Source organism: Balaenoptera physalus (assembly GCF_965194825.1).
Source record: "Balaenoptera physalus genome assembly, chromosome: 2".
NCBI classification, from domain to species: domain Eukaryota; kingdom Metazoa; phylum Chordata; class Mammalia; order Artiodactyla; family Balaenopteridae; genus Balaenoptera; species Balaenoptera physalus.
Genome location: NC_138883.1, coordinates 164289066 through 164302685, shown reverse-complemented (window position 1 = coordinate 164302685; position 13620 = coordinate 164289066). Strand labels below are relative to the sequence as shown.

The window sequence follows — 13620 nt, the reverse complement described above, 5'->3', positions numbered from 1 at the left end:
TCTGTCTCTGAAAACCACAGAACAGGAGCTTAGACCTAATGAAGGGAATCAGGTGAGTAAATGGCAAATGGGAGATGAGCTTTCTTTTGATGTTTCCTCACTTGTGACTAATCAACGCAGCTGGGACGTGAACTGGACCCCACAGGTCCCCTGCAGGTGTCAGTCTTGGGTTGTGCAGAGGAAGGGGGATGTCAAGCTACTGAGGTTTTTGACATAAAACTGGCACTAAAGCCAACAGATTTTTACATTGCCTGTCTTCATACTGACTGCATGCTCAATTTTTATTTCAAAAGGGAAGGCACGTGGCTCCACCCTTAAATGAAAGACCACGTTCTAAACATACTTTAGAAAATAGAGCATCAATTTCTGGATGTCTAACGCATTCTATGTTAATAAGTTACTATGTCTAGGGACTTCCCTGGCGGTCCAGTGGTTAAGACTATGCACTTCCACTGCAGGGGGTGTGGTTCGATCCCTGGTCGGGGAACTGAGATCTTGTATGCCACGTGGCGCAGCCAAGAAAAAAAAAAAAAAAAAAAGTAAAAAGGAAGTCTCCATTTAAAAAAAATTACTATGTCTAGATGGAAGGCTGCGAGAGAAACTGACAGTCACTACTATTTCCTTTCACTGATACTTAGTCACAAGAAGTATTTTGATAATCCCCTTCTACTCAGTTAATGCTGAGAAGTTTGAAGGATAATTTGCTTATTTTCAGTAACAGATCAACGTTTTTTAAGAAGTGGGATTTGAAGTGCATGAAAAAGATGAAAAGGCTTTCTAAATTTGCAAAAATAAATTACTTTAGGACAAGCAACACTTCTTATAACAGCCATTGTCAAAATCATCAATTTTATTTATATGCACTAAAGGTATCAGCTGTGTAACGAGCTGCATGGTAATTCTGACTTTAATGTGCCTGACTATTAAATACCACATATGTGCAAAACTCTCTACAATGGTTTATATGGAAATTTCTCAATGTAATGTTTCCTATGATGTACCAAGCATTTGATGGCTTTACTTTGGTTTATGGTAAGCCTCCCAATTTAATAGGCACATAACTTGAATTTAAAGAATTGTTGCTATTTCTGGGTAAAGAAAGATGCAAACTTTCTCTGACTGATGTTGGTAATTAAAAAAGAAAAACATCTCTTAGCCTCTGACTCATGTTCAGGAGCAAATGCACTAGGCACTACCAGGAGCCAGGTTTATTAAATTGCTAGACATACATAATCATCAGGTACGATAAACTTTTTAGTAATTTAAACGGGAAGCTCGGGGCTTATCTTTGACACCTCACTCTCTGCTCCCTATAGCCAGAAGATTTTTAAACGTCTCTACTAAATATCCCTTCTCCAACTTTAGTCCATCCATCTCCACCACTTGTCACTGTGATACAGGATGCCAACCCCTCTCCGGGGAACTACTGCCAACGGCCTCCTAGTAAATCTCCTGAATCTACTCTCCTCTAATCCATTCATTACATTGTATCCACAGTGACATTTTAAAATCTGCCAATTTTATTATATTACCTTCCTTCTTAAAAACCTTCAGATGACGGAAAACTTCCTTAAGACGGTCCACAAAGATCTGCTAATCTGGCCTCCATCTCCATCCTTATGTTGCATCCTGTTTCCCCTTATTGCCTTACTCCAGCCATACTGGGTATCTTGCAGCTGCCATGCAGTCATCTATCAGGGCTTTGCATACATGCATTTACTTATTATTTTTCAGATCTCAGCTAAGTCACCACCTCTAGAAAGTCCAATGCCATAATTATAGAAAGCCATAGCACCCCCCTTTGAAACTCCTGTCAAAACTGTCATTTTACATTTATTTTTTAAATATGTGAATATTTATCTGCTCAATTGGACTGTAAGCTCCCTGAGGTCAGGGACTCTGTATAATTGTGCTCATCACTATATCTCTAGTATCCAATTCATAAATGTACATAATAAATACTGATGGCTTGACTAATTAATCACACATAACATTCATTGACTTTGGAACAATGCTTAGGGCCTCTGTCTTGACTGACTAGAAAACAGTGAACCAATCAAGATCACCACATCAAAATGAGTAAGAGGGACCAGAAAGAAAAGTACTTACCACAGTTGACCTCATCAGTATAATCACCACAATCATCCACCAGATCACATAACTGAAGCTTTTTTATGCAAGTCTTAGTGTGTAGACACCAGAAATGATCTGGCCCTTTGCAGCTCTTCGAAGGGGGTGGGAGAATACAATTTTCAAATCTGACATCATCAATAGCCGAGACCCCATCATAAATGCCAAGGCTGACTTTATGTAGTGACAGATGGAAGGGCTGAGTAAGGCGTCCAAGCTGAACAGTTGCCTGTGACCACTGGTTGCCCTGGTTATATAATACTCTCCAGAGTACTGTGGAGTCACTGGAATTTTCCATGTGTAGCTGTAACTCAGCTGCTCCCACTGATAGGCCATAGTTATAAAACCTGAAAGAGAACAAGCAAAAGAAATGGAAATGATTTATGGAATAGACTAAATATTTAACTTTTAGACTCTTCCACTCAGTTAACAGTCAATTAAAAATGAGTTATAAAAATAGATGCCTTTATTTATTATTGCAGTAATTGTGGCCACCTATTTGCAAGAGCTTATCTGCCGAGGTGCATATTCTGGCTCTCAGGACCCCATGAACCTTTCTCAAGGAGTTTAGTCCAGAACACAGGAAGCAGTGTTAATTAAATTATAATCCATTGTTGGAGGGAGAGTCCCTTTCATCTTAAGAAAGAACACAACAAATACTGATAATGTGCTCCTAAGTAAAATGCTAATTGTGTGGATCTAATGCAATAGCTATTTTTAAAGCAAAGCCAGATTACAGGACAAATTACAATATCTAGTAAATGCAGGAGTATGCCTGGAACTGCCGGGCTGCTAGAGTAGTTGACCATTGTTTTTACTATTTACCAGAAGGAAAGTGTGCATCCAGGTCCTGTCTGGCTGAAAGTTGGGCTCTGGAGTTTAGCAATTTGTGATAAGCTGTTGCTTTTCTTCAGAATGAACATAAAGTGCCCTATTGGGATACAGAAAAGAAACCATAAGTTCAATCTACTAAATTCTAAAATGAGACATCTGTCTGTAAACCCTACACTGAAGATTATACAACAATTAAAAATCAACAAAAGTGACTGTTAGTCAAATTTACTCTTATAAATATTAAACTATTATCTAGAGCTAGGTCAAAATTATGCCAAAAACAACTGGTAATTCCAGTTAATTCAGCCAAAAATGTATCTATATTCTATCTCCAAAACCCATAAAGGAGTGGTTCTATGTTGACAACATAAATATAATCGACAATATTCAACTATCCTACTATTTGTTGTAGTAACACAGAACTTTACTGCTTCTGTTTCTCTTCTCAGACCCGAGCAAAGGTAAACTGAACTACAGATCTTCCTTGACTTAAGATGAAGTTACGTCTGATAAACCCATCGTAAATTGAAAATATCAAAGTCCAAAATGCATTTAATACCCCTGACCTACCGAACATCACAGCTTAGCCGAGCCTACCTTAACCATGCTCAGAAAATTTACATTAGCCCACAGTTGGGCAAAATCATCTCAGGGCCTATTTTATACTAAAGTGTTGAATATCTCATGTAATTTTTTGAATGCTGTACTGAAAGTGAAAAACAGAACGGTTGTCAGTGTATCAACTGTCCACCATGGTGACTGCGTGGCTGACTGGGAGCAGTGGCTCTGCCTCTGCCCAGCATCAGGGGAGAGTATCACAAGTATATTGCTAGCCCGGGGAAAGGTCAAAATTCAAAATGTGAAGTACAGTTTCCACTGAACACGTATCTCCTTTCACACCATCATAAAGTTGACATATCATTAGGTCAAACCACCGTAAGCTGGGGAAAGTCTGTAGGTACAGAGACACTGTGCATGCTTCTTACCTTGAGATGTGTTGCGAGTGTGATCCCAAGGTGGAGCCTGTTGCTCAAAATCAGCAGAGAGGTTGCTTCTAGAGCTCCAGGTCCAGTCAAAATCATCCTCACTAGCTGCTTCAAACCAACCACAGCTATCTGCTTCAAAGTCACATTCGGAAACTGAAGAACAAAAACGTAGCTTTTAGGTTGGCTCTCCAAGGTGATCACACACTTTAAGAAGGGTAGACAACCCTTCTTCCCTTGGAAATCACCTTGTTACTCTTCCCTAAGTACATTAAAGCCACAGTTGATGAAAAAAAGGATCCTATCTGATCCTCCCAAAAACTCAGAATTGTGCTTTTCATAATGGAAATTGATAAGGCAAAATTATCAATTTAAGAATATTTTCCAAATATTCTAAGAAACAGCATCATTCAGCCACATTGCTTATAGAATTGCCAAGGTCTGCCTAATTTATTTTGACACTCATGTTAGTTTCTCTGCTGCTATTAAATCATCTGGAAGACTGCATTGTTCCTACAAAGTATTTTGAAAAGCTACTTCTAAAAAATTTAATGTTTGAAAAATTCAGATCCATTATATTTAATATGAATGTTCACCTCTAATTTTTGTAGAGCTTACTATTTCCCAAAGCATTGAATACATCACCTAATTGGCAGAAGGCAGAATAATTTGACCTACTTTTCAAGTAAATATGAAGAGAAATAGTTAAGTTACACAAATACATTCTGGAGGAGGAAAAGAAGAAAAGAGAGAGAAAGGGAAAGAATGGGATGTTATAATAATAGCAGTATCAAATTATAGCTAATATGTGGTGAATACCTAATGTAATAGACCCTGTACTGAAGGCTTTATATAAATCTAGCTTTTACAATAGCTCTTGGGAGAAGGTATTATTATTGCTGCTTTACAGAGGAAGAAAGGAAGGTTTAGGGAAGTTTTTAACTTAACCAACGTCATATAGTTAGAAAGTTGTAGAGGCTGATTGAAATCCAAATATTCTAACTCCTAGTCTAATATTCTTTCTTCAACTGTTGACAATAACTTTTAATTGTCATTAGATTGGAAAAGGGATGAACCAAAAAGGCATAATCTGAATTTGCTTACTGTGGATATTCAGGTGTTACTACAGACTCCAGTGCAAAATAAGATTTACCCCCATTGATGATTACTACACTGGGATCCTTGGCCATTGGATATTTTTATCCAAGGATATAGTAATAAACTATATAGATTTTCCCTTAAAAAAATAACTTAGGAAGTAAACAATAAATTTAGAAGATAAAAGTATAAAGTAAATCACTCAGTGAGATTAAAAAAAGTTAAATTGTAAAGGCATTTTTACCTAATGATAAATCATGCTTAATTTTGAAAATGCTTCCTTCCACGTGGGGAGGAATGTGAGTTGAGTAGTAACATCATAATCACTATTGATTTTTTTTAAGTTTCTACGAAATATGTGATCTCAAAAAATATTTGTTTTCTATCAGGTCTCCTGGTCCAAAATATGGCCAGCAGAATACTTTCAAATTTTACCAAAAGTCAATGAGAATGCATGAATACATTTTAAAATAAATACTTTAAGAATGTTGCATCAACTTTAATAAGCAAGAGATAACTATATTTCAATAGAGACAAATAGAAATCAGCAAAATGGAGAGACTACTGCTATACCTAGAATAAAGATTTCTCAAGTTTAGAAATCTGTGGTGAAGCAAAATTAAATGCTACTCAAAAGTGAAAAACAATAATGATAAGACAAGTTAGGGATAAATGCTAAGAATATTTAACTCTTCGTATTTTCAACAGCCATCTCTATAAATATAAATAACCCATAAATATATATAGATTCCAGTATGTAGATGCTATTTCAATCCCAGGGAAAGCAAATACTTTTGATTCCTATTTCAGATAATCCCAAAAAATAGGATCCCGCAGTTTTTGTTATGCAAATAGAGAAAGAAAACAAGTTATTGCTACTATATATCTATCCCACATAGATCCCTGGAAAGGGAAACTTATCATCTGCTATCTCAGGAGATATTGCTGTGGAAATAAATGAATATTCAAATAGTAGTAAAATTTAAGAAACTATTGCAGCAATTCTGTAGTTCTCTTAGATAAGGCTCTTCAATGATAGTGATTTTTTTTTTTTTTTTAAACAAGCATGTTTTAATGGGGTTTTTTTTTGTTTGTTTGTTTTGTTTTTTAATTTTTGGCTGTGTTGGGTCTTCGTTTCTGTGCGAGGGCTTTCTCTAGTTGCGGCAAGCGGGGGCCACTCTTCATCGCGGTGCGCGGGCCTCTCACTATCGCGGCCTCTCTTGTTGTGGAGCACAGGCTCCAGATGCGCAGGCTCAGTAGTTGTGGCGCACGGACCCAGTAGCTCCGCGGCATGTGGGATCTTCCCAGACCAGGGCTCGAACCCGTGTCCCCTGCGTTGGCAGGCAGATTCTCAACCACTGCGACACCAGGGAAGCCAATGATAGTGATTTTTAAGGGATGATTATGCTGTTAAAATTCAAATGTGCCTTTCTAGTATACTTTGTTCCTATATATTTAGATTTCTCTACACATTAAAACCTCACCTTGATTAATCAGAGATGTAATAATCAGACGAAATTAACCTTCTTGTTAGCCAGGAATCAAATATACACCTCATTAGAACAGTTTTTTGAAAAATATGTAATCTTTTACTTAGAAATACAATACCCTGGGTAAGTTTTAGTAATTGAGGTTGAAGGATTTTTCGCTGTTTTCTAGAGCAACATTATGGACTTTCTCAATTATCATCATCATCATCAGAATCGACATTTTGCAATAACAACTGCAGTTATCATTTATTCGAGGTTTATCGTGCACCGAGCTTTGTGCTAGGGGCTGTTACATTCAAAACAGGTTGTCTACTGACACAGAATTTCCAAAAATTATGCTTGTCTATTCTATGGCTATCGATAGAAAGGCTAGTAACTCTAGCAGCTTTGAATTTTTTGAGTAATATTACCCTGTGGCTTCTACTAGTTATGTCAGTATAATTATAGTCTCTGTCCCTGGGGAAAGGGTGCTAGGGGGTATTTGGTAGACTAACAAATAGGTCCATCACCCTACACTATCCCTGCCATTTTTAGAGCTTTTCACTGAGGGAAAAGAAGATGAATTTCTGTAGGAGCCAAGAAAACTTGTGGTGGGGGAAACAACAGAATCAGATGCTGTCTCATTTCAGATTCACTGTTTTAGAACTTCTTTGATGGCTTGGGATGACTCCTACCGAGGTTCATGTGTAAGGAATAAACATGAAGTATACAAAGGTGAAATCTGGCTGACAATTTGGGCCTCACATAAAGACTTAAAAATGTATAGAAGAGTACTTATTGGTATTCACCCAAAGGAGTTGAAAACTCTGCACACAGATGTTTATAGCCGCCTTATTCACAATTGACAAAACTTGGAAGCAACAAAGATGTCCTTCGTTGGTGAATGGATGAATAAACTGTGGTACATCCAGACACTGAAATATTATTCAGTGTTAAAAAGAAGTGAGCTATCAAGCCATGAAAAGACATGGAGCAACCTTAAATGCATATTACTAAGTGGCCAATCTAAAAAGGCTACATACTGTATGATTCCAACTATTTGAAATTATGGAAAACACAAAGCTATAAAGATAATAAAAAAGTCAGTGGTTGCCAGCAGCTGAGGGTGAGGGGAAGGAGGAAGAGGTGGAGCACAAAGGATTTTTTATGTGAAAAGACTCTATACAATGCCATAATGATAGTTGTCATTATACATTTGTCCAAACCTATAGAAAGTACAACACCAAGGGTGGACCCTAATGTAAACAATTGACTTTGAGTGATTATGATGTATCAGTGTAGGTTTGTCAATTGTAAACAAATGTCCCAGTCTGGTGGGAGATGTTGATAATGGAGGAGGCTATGGATGCCTGGGGGTGTGGGGTATATGAGAAAACTTGGTGCATTTTTCTCAATTTTTCTGTGAACCTGAAACTACTCTTAAAAAGTCTTAATAGTTAACTACTAATTAATATAAGTGCTCTAAAGAAAACACAAAATTTATAGGCGGAAATATGTCCTGACACATCAAGTGGTTAAACTTCAAACTCCCTTTGGTCTTAGCCACACAGGCAAAAGATGCCCAAGTTTAGGGGGAAAAAAATGGCTAAACATGCAGGTGGTAATTGTAAAAAGTTAGAAAACTGGAGCCTATCACTGTGGATTACAGAGAACCAGCAAAGGCACAAATGCAGTGTGGAAGACATGCATTCAATACGTATGTTATCTTACTTATTCCTCCGGAAATATACATACGAATATTGTCCCCATTTTAGAGCTGGGAAACATAAGGCTGAAAGAAGAGTAACATATAATTTCTCAGGGCTCATTATTGCTGACACAATTCCTTCCCAGACCTTTGATGTCAAAGCCTGTGCTCTTAAAAAAATTATACTGTTTCTAGTAGTTTAAAAAGTAATAATAATTATATCTAACAATTTTTGGACAATTCTTATATGCCAGGCACGTACTATGTGTTTTTAATGCAAGATCATATAAAATCTAAACATGCATAACCACCGGACATGCTCTGGAAGCAGATTCTAAACTATATAATAAGTCCACTAGATTGGCTCTCCCTGTTTATTTTAAGCTTTTTTTTTTTCTCTAGCCTTTTGACCTTCCTAAAAGTTCCATGAAGGACAAAAGTTAATTAAGTATTCCAGTATGTTGGCTTCAGTTCACTGAGGTTGTACTTTGTTTGATTAAGCAGAGGTTACTACAAACGTCAAATGCATTAATACTATATATCCTATTTTAAAACATGTTCTCTACTAATTATATTGCTTTGAGCTTCAGGCTTTTCCATTCATTCAAATGGTCATATGTTTGGAATTATGATAAGGTTGAAGTAACTGAACTCTAGACTTCATCAATAGTTAATATTCATTAGTTATTTAAAACATATAATAGTAAGGGAATATTTGCAAAAGTACCATGAAATTTAAAAAGTCTATAAAAATAAATAGCAATAATGAAATATTTTAAAGAATACTAAAGCATAAATAAGTAAATAACATTTGGCATTCAAAATTACTGCATTTGAAATAAGAATGATTAATTACATTATTCTACATATGATTTTCAGGGTCTCCTGTGATCTGACCAATAAAGACACTGTTGGAAGACAATTCCCCATAGGTCTCTCATATTTCTGCATGTGTTATAAGCTGAGTCATTAACTGTCTATTTGTTCCAAACATCTTTTCAAGGATTTTTAAACAGCAAATAATCATGAAGAATAGAGACAGTGATTCTGTCTACCAGAGGGCAAGTTCTTACCCAATATAATATAATAAAGATAATGTTTCCCTCTAAAGCAAAGGTCAGACAAAATTGTTTGAATCCCACTATAAAAGATTTGGATTCCATAAGCTCAGGCTTTCTTAACTGTAATGCCAACCCACTTTATATGTACAACCACCTGGGCCCCTCTGTGTTGCCCTGGGACTCAGAAAGCAAGAGGAAACAAGGCAAACATGATGCTTATTATGCTGTTTGTTATACTATTAGTAATAAAGTCCTTTGCCTCTGACCCAGGAGTCTCACCCTTCCTGACATCCATAAAACTATGGCAGATAACTTGTTAGCTTATAACTAGGGTAAAGTTTCAGACCCTTCACAGTTGTCAACACAAACTACATTAAACTTTATATGTATAGTACCCACCATTAGGTAGCTTAAAATCTAGCATGGGAAATTTATAAGCAAATAGGCAATTGTAATAGCATAATAACTACCATGTACTCATTCATTCATTCTTCATTCATCTGACAAACATTTACTGAGTACATGCTATATGTTTGGCACAGGTATACAGCCTAAGAACACAGAAGTGAAAAAAAGCAGCGGGGGGCGGGGGGGGGGGGGCGGAGCGGAAGAAACCAGAAAAGAAAAATCTGTCCTCATGGAGATAAAATCAGAGAGGTTACTTTAATTTTTTGGCTTTAATTTTGAGTCAGATTGCAGAAAAATTGAGATGTTTTAAGGGGAGAAGTGACAAAATCTGACTTAACCTGATCACTGTGGCTGCTGTATTCAGAGAAGACAGAGTGGGTGGGGTGGGCAAGAAAAGAAGCAGGAAGATAGCACAAAAATCCAGACCTGACAATGGTCTGGGCCAGAGTGGTTGCAATGAAAATAAGGATGCGTGAGGCGTTCTGGATGTATTTTGAAGGTAGACATGATAGGATTAACTGACATCAGATATGGAGTGTGAGAAAGAGAAATGAATCAATATGATCTCAAAGTCTTTGACCTGAAACAATGGAGGTACCATTTTATGAAGTGGAGAAGACTGTGAATAAGTAGGTTTGGGGGGAAGTAGAGGAAGAGGAAATTCTATAGTTTCAGAAGTACTAGAGTTGAGATTCCTATTAGGTATTCAAGAGATCATGTCAAGTAGACAGCTGGATATACAGGTCTGGAGTTCAGATCAGAAGTCCAGGCTGGAGATATAAATCAGAAAATAATCAGAGTGGCAAGAATAAAGCATAAACATAGGAGAAAAATCAGAAGAGTGGTTCCTAGTGTCATGGAATCCAAGGCAAGTAAGTGTTTTAAGGAAGCAGGTAATATTATCTCTGTCAAGTGCTGTTGATGGGTCAGGTGAACAATGAGAATAGACCACTGAATCTAGATCACTGCTAATTTTGATGAGAATAGTTTATTTTGAATAGTGACAGCAAGGCCCCCATTGATAAAAAGAAATCAGAAAAGTTGAAGACAGTAAAATACAATTAATTCTTTTGAGGTTTATACTTTGTAAAGGGGAAAAAATGATGTGATAGCTGAGGAGGAAGTGGGATCAAGAGAAGATTTTAAGTCATGGGAAATAAAAACATGTTTTTATGCTGAAGAAAAGATCTGGTAGACAGGGAAAATCGCTGGAGCAAGGTTGTTGAACAGGCAAACAGAGATGGATTCTACTTACAAGAGAAAGAGTTGACCATTAGAAAGAGCATGTTATTCAGAGTAAAGGACAAAAGAGTTTAAAGTGGGTAGAAGGGATACTGGAGCTCATGAAAGTCCTTTTCCGTGTGTTCCTATTTTCTCAGTGAAATAGGCTGTAAAAGCATCAGCTCAAGCTAGGGAAAGGGAAGTAAGACAGATGTTGGAGAAGACAGGGAGAAAAATGTTATTCATTGAGAAGAGGGGGAGGGGGCAGAGGGAACGGAGTGGGGAAGCATAATGTGATTCCTAGGGAGTACGAGATTCCATCTAGGGTTGTGAACATCTATTTAAAGTGAGAACAGATAACACTGTTTTTTCTTCTCCAGCCACATTCCGCTATGCAGATTCTGGCTCTGAGAGGGTTGAGAGCCACATTTAAACAGTTTGTGCTTTAGTGACTATGATATACCAGAAGACACCAAGGCAGTTAAAGGTCAGTGTATGGCAGTCATTACAAGATTAGACCATGGAGTTTAAACTACGTAAGAAAGGAAGTGAGTGCATGAGGGGATGAAGGATATAACTGCTTTACCTGGAGGGCTTTTTCTTTGGTTTCAGTTTTAACTGTTGTACTTTATTTTCTTTCCTGTGGCCTCATCTCCTTTGTGTCTAAGTGCTTGACAATGTATATAACAAAAAGTAAAATAATTTGGGGCCTAAGATGTTATCGCCCTTCAGTAAGATTTATGTTTGTTTCTGCAGGCACATAGAGTAAATAATACTTGAGGATTACATCAAACTAACTTCGGGGATTGAGAGTATTTGGGGCTGGGTTTGAGGCCCTGTGAGGAACAATAACTTGCAGATCACACAGACCTCTTGGATGCAGACTTTTAGGCATTACAGATAAAATTCTGTGGAGTATACCAATCCATATTTATTCTAAGCCTGGACTCCAATTTCCAAAGTGCTATAAGATTTCCAAAGTGCTATACTCAGATTCCCAACTACTTGTTCCATGTTGGCGTATGAAAGTGGTGTTAAATACCAGGTTCAGATATCAAGGTCTTTATTCTTACTTGGTCACTTAATTTGTCCCTTCCTTTTTACATCTTCAGTGAATTCAAGTAGATTTTTAAAAATCATTTTGTTTAGATTTTCTAGTTGTTCTCAGTTAGAGGGTGTCCCGAATTACTCAATCCACCATAACTGGAAATAGATGTTCTAGCATTTTTAATTTCCATTTTTTAAAATAGTACTTTAGAACAAATTTTATATAATAATAGTATATACAGTAGTCCCCCCTTATCCATGGGGGATATGTTCCAAGACCCCCAGTGGTTGCCTGAAACCAGCAGAGAGTATCAAACCCTACATATATTTACTAAGTTTTGTGCTACACATACACACCGAAGATAAAGTTTATCAGTTAGGCACAGTAAGAATAATAACTATATAGAAGAATTATAACAATATACTGTAATAAAGTTATGTGAATATGGTCTCTCTCTCAACATATCTTCCTGTACAAATTTAACGCCTTTCCATCTTAGCTAAGCACTTATCATGCATTGTGGCCATGACTTTTGTAGTTTGAGATGCAACGGTAAACTAGAACTAATTTTTTTCCTTCTTCACAATTTCGCAGATAAAAGATTCATTCTTACTGTAGATCTTAGCATATTTGCATACACTTTTTTTCTTTCCTTATTAAGTCAAGAACTTTCACCTTTTCACTTAAAGGAAACACTTTACAGCTTCTCTTTGGCATAATCCAGATTGCCAGAAGTACTACTCTTGTGTTTTGGGGCCATCATTAATTCAAATAACAGTTAGTTGAACAAAAGCACCGTAATACCATGACAGTTGACCAGATAACTGAGATGATACTAAGTGACTAAAGGGTGGAATACAGTGAACAAAGGGATGGTTCACGTCCATGGCAGGACAGAGCAGGACAGTGGGAAATTTCATCATGCTGCTCAGAATGGTGTGCAATTCAAAACTTACGAATTGTTTATTTCTGGAATTATCCATTTAATACTTTCAGACCGCAGTTGACCACAGGTAACTGAAACCACAGAAAGTGAAACTGCTGATAAAGAGGGACTACTGTATTAAAATATTTGTGGAGTAATTATGGGTGCATAATGCTCTGGTAGAATTATATAATATTGTGGAATGGGGAAAAGTTATTTTTCCTGATGTCAAATTGTTTATTATGAAATAAAGAAGAAAATATATATGTGTGTCTAGATGTGTATATAAGGTGCAAATTGACCTATATGTGATACACAAATACATAATACAAAATATTCACTTAGTAACTTTCCACTCTACTTTGTGTATATTATGTTAATAGTTAAACTTAATAAATTTTTGTATTTATATAGATTCTAAAATATTTTATTAACAGGTGTTATAATGGGTTCTCTATATCCAAAACAGTAATTACTATTAAATACATTCATAAGATATTAAGTCAAAATGGATACGTAGTCAAACTTAGTTATAAATGGTCTTTCATTTTTGTTTGGGAAAGGAAAAGAGTGGAAAAAGTTGGAAGAGCCAGAAAAAGCTAAATTTGAGCACTTTAGGATTCTTTTAAAGTCAGTGAATTATTAATGACAATACGTTTTTCAATTTGAGGTCTCTCCCAAAGCTAGAGCTCCAAGAGGTACTAATTCATTTATCCATGAGGATGAGAAATCCTT

At 36.6% G+C, this 13620-nt stretch overlaps 1 protein-coding gene across 1 annotated transcript in view; it reads right to left on the bottom strand.

Moving 5' to 3' along the window:
- MALRD1 (MAM and LDL receptor class A domain containing 1) overlaps window positions 1-13620 on the bottom strand; it is a 621227-nt gene that overhangs the window by 449623 nt on the left and 157984 nt on the right. The window contains exons 16-18 of the mRNA XM_082449909.1: window positions 3951-4103; window positions 2956-3061; window positions 2110-2477 (exon numbers count right to left, since the gene is read on the bottom strand). Coding sequence (XP_082306035.1) covers window positions 2110-2477; window positions 2956-3061; window positions 3951-4103 — 627 coding nt within the window. The remainder of the gene's footprint in view (window positions 1-2109; window positions 2478-2955; window positions 3062-3950; window positions 4104-13620) is intronic.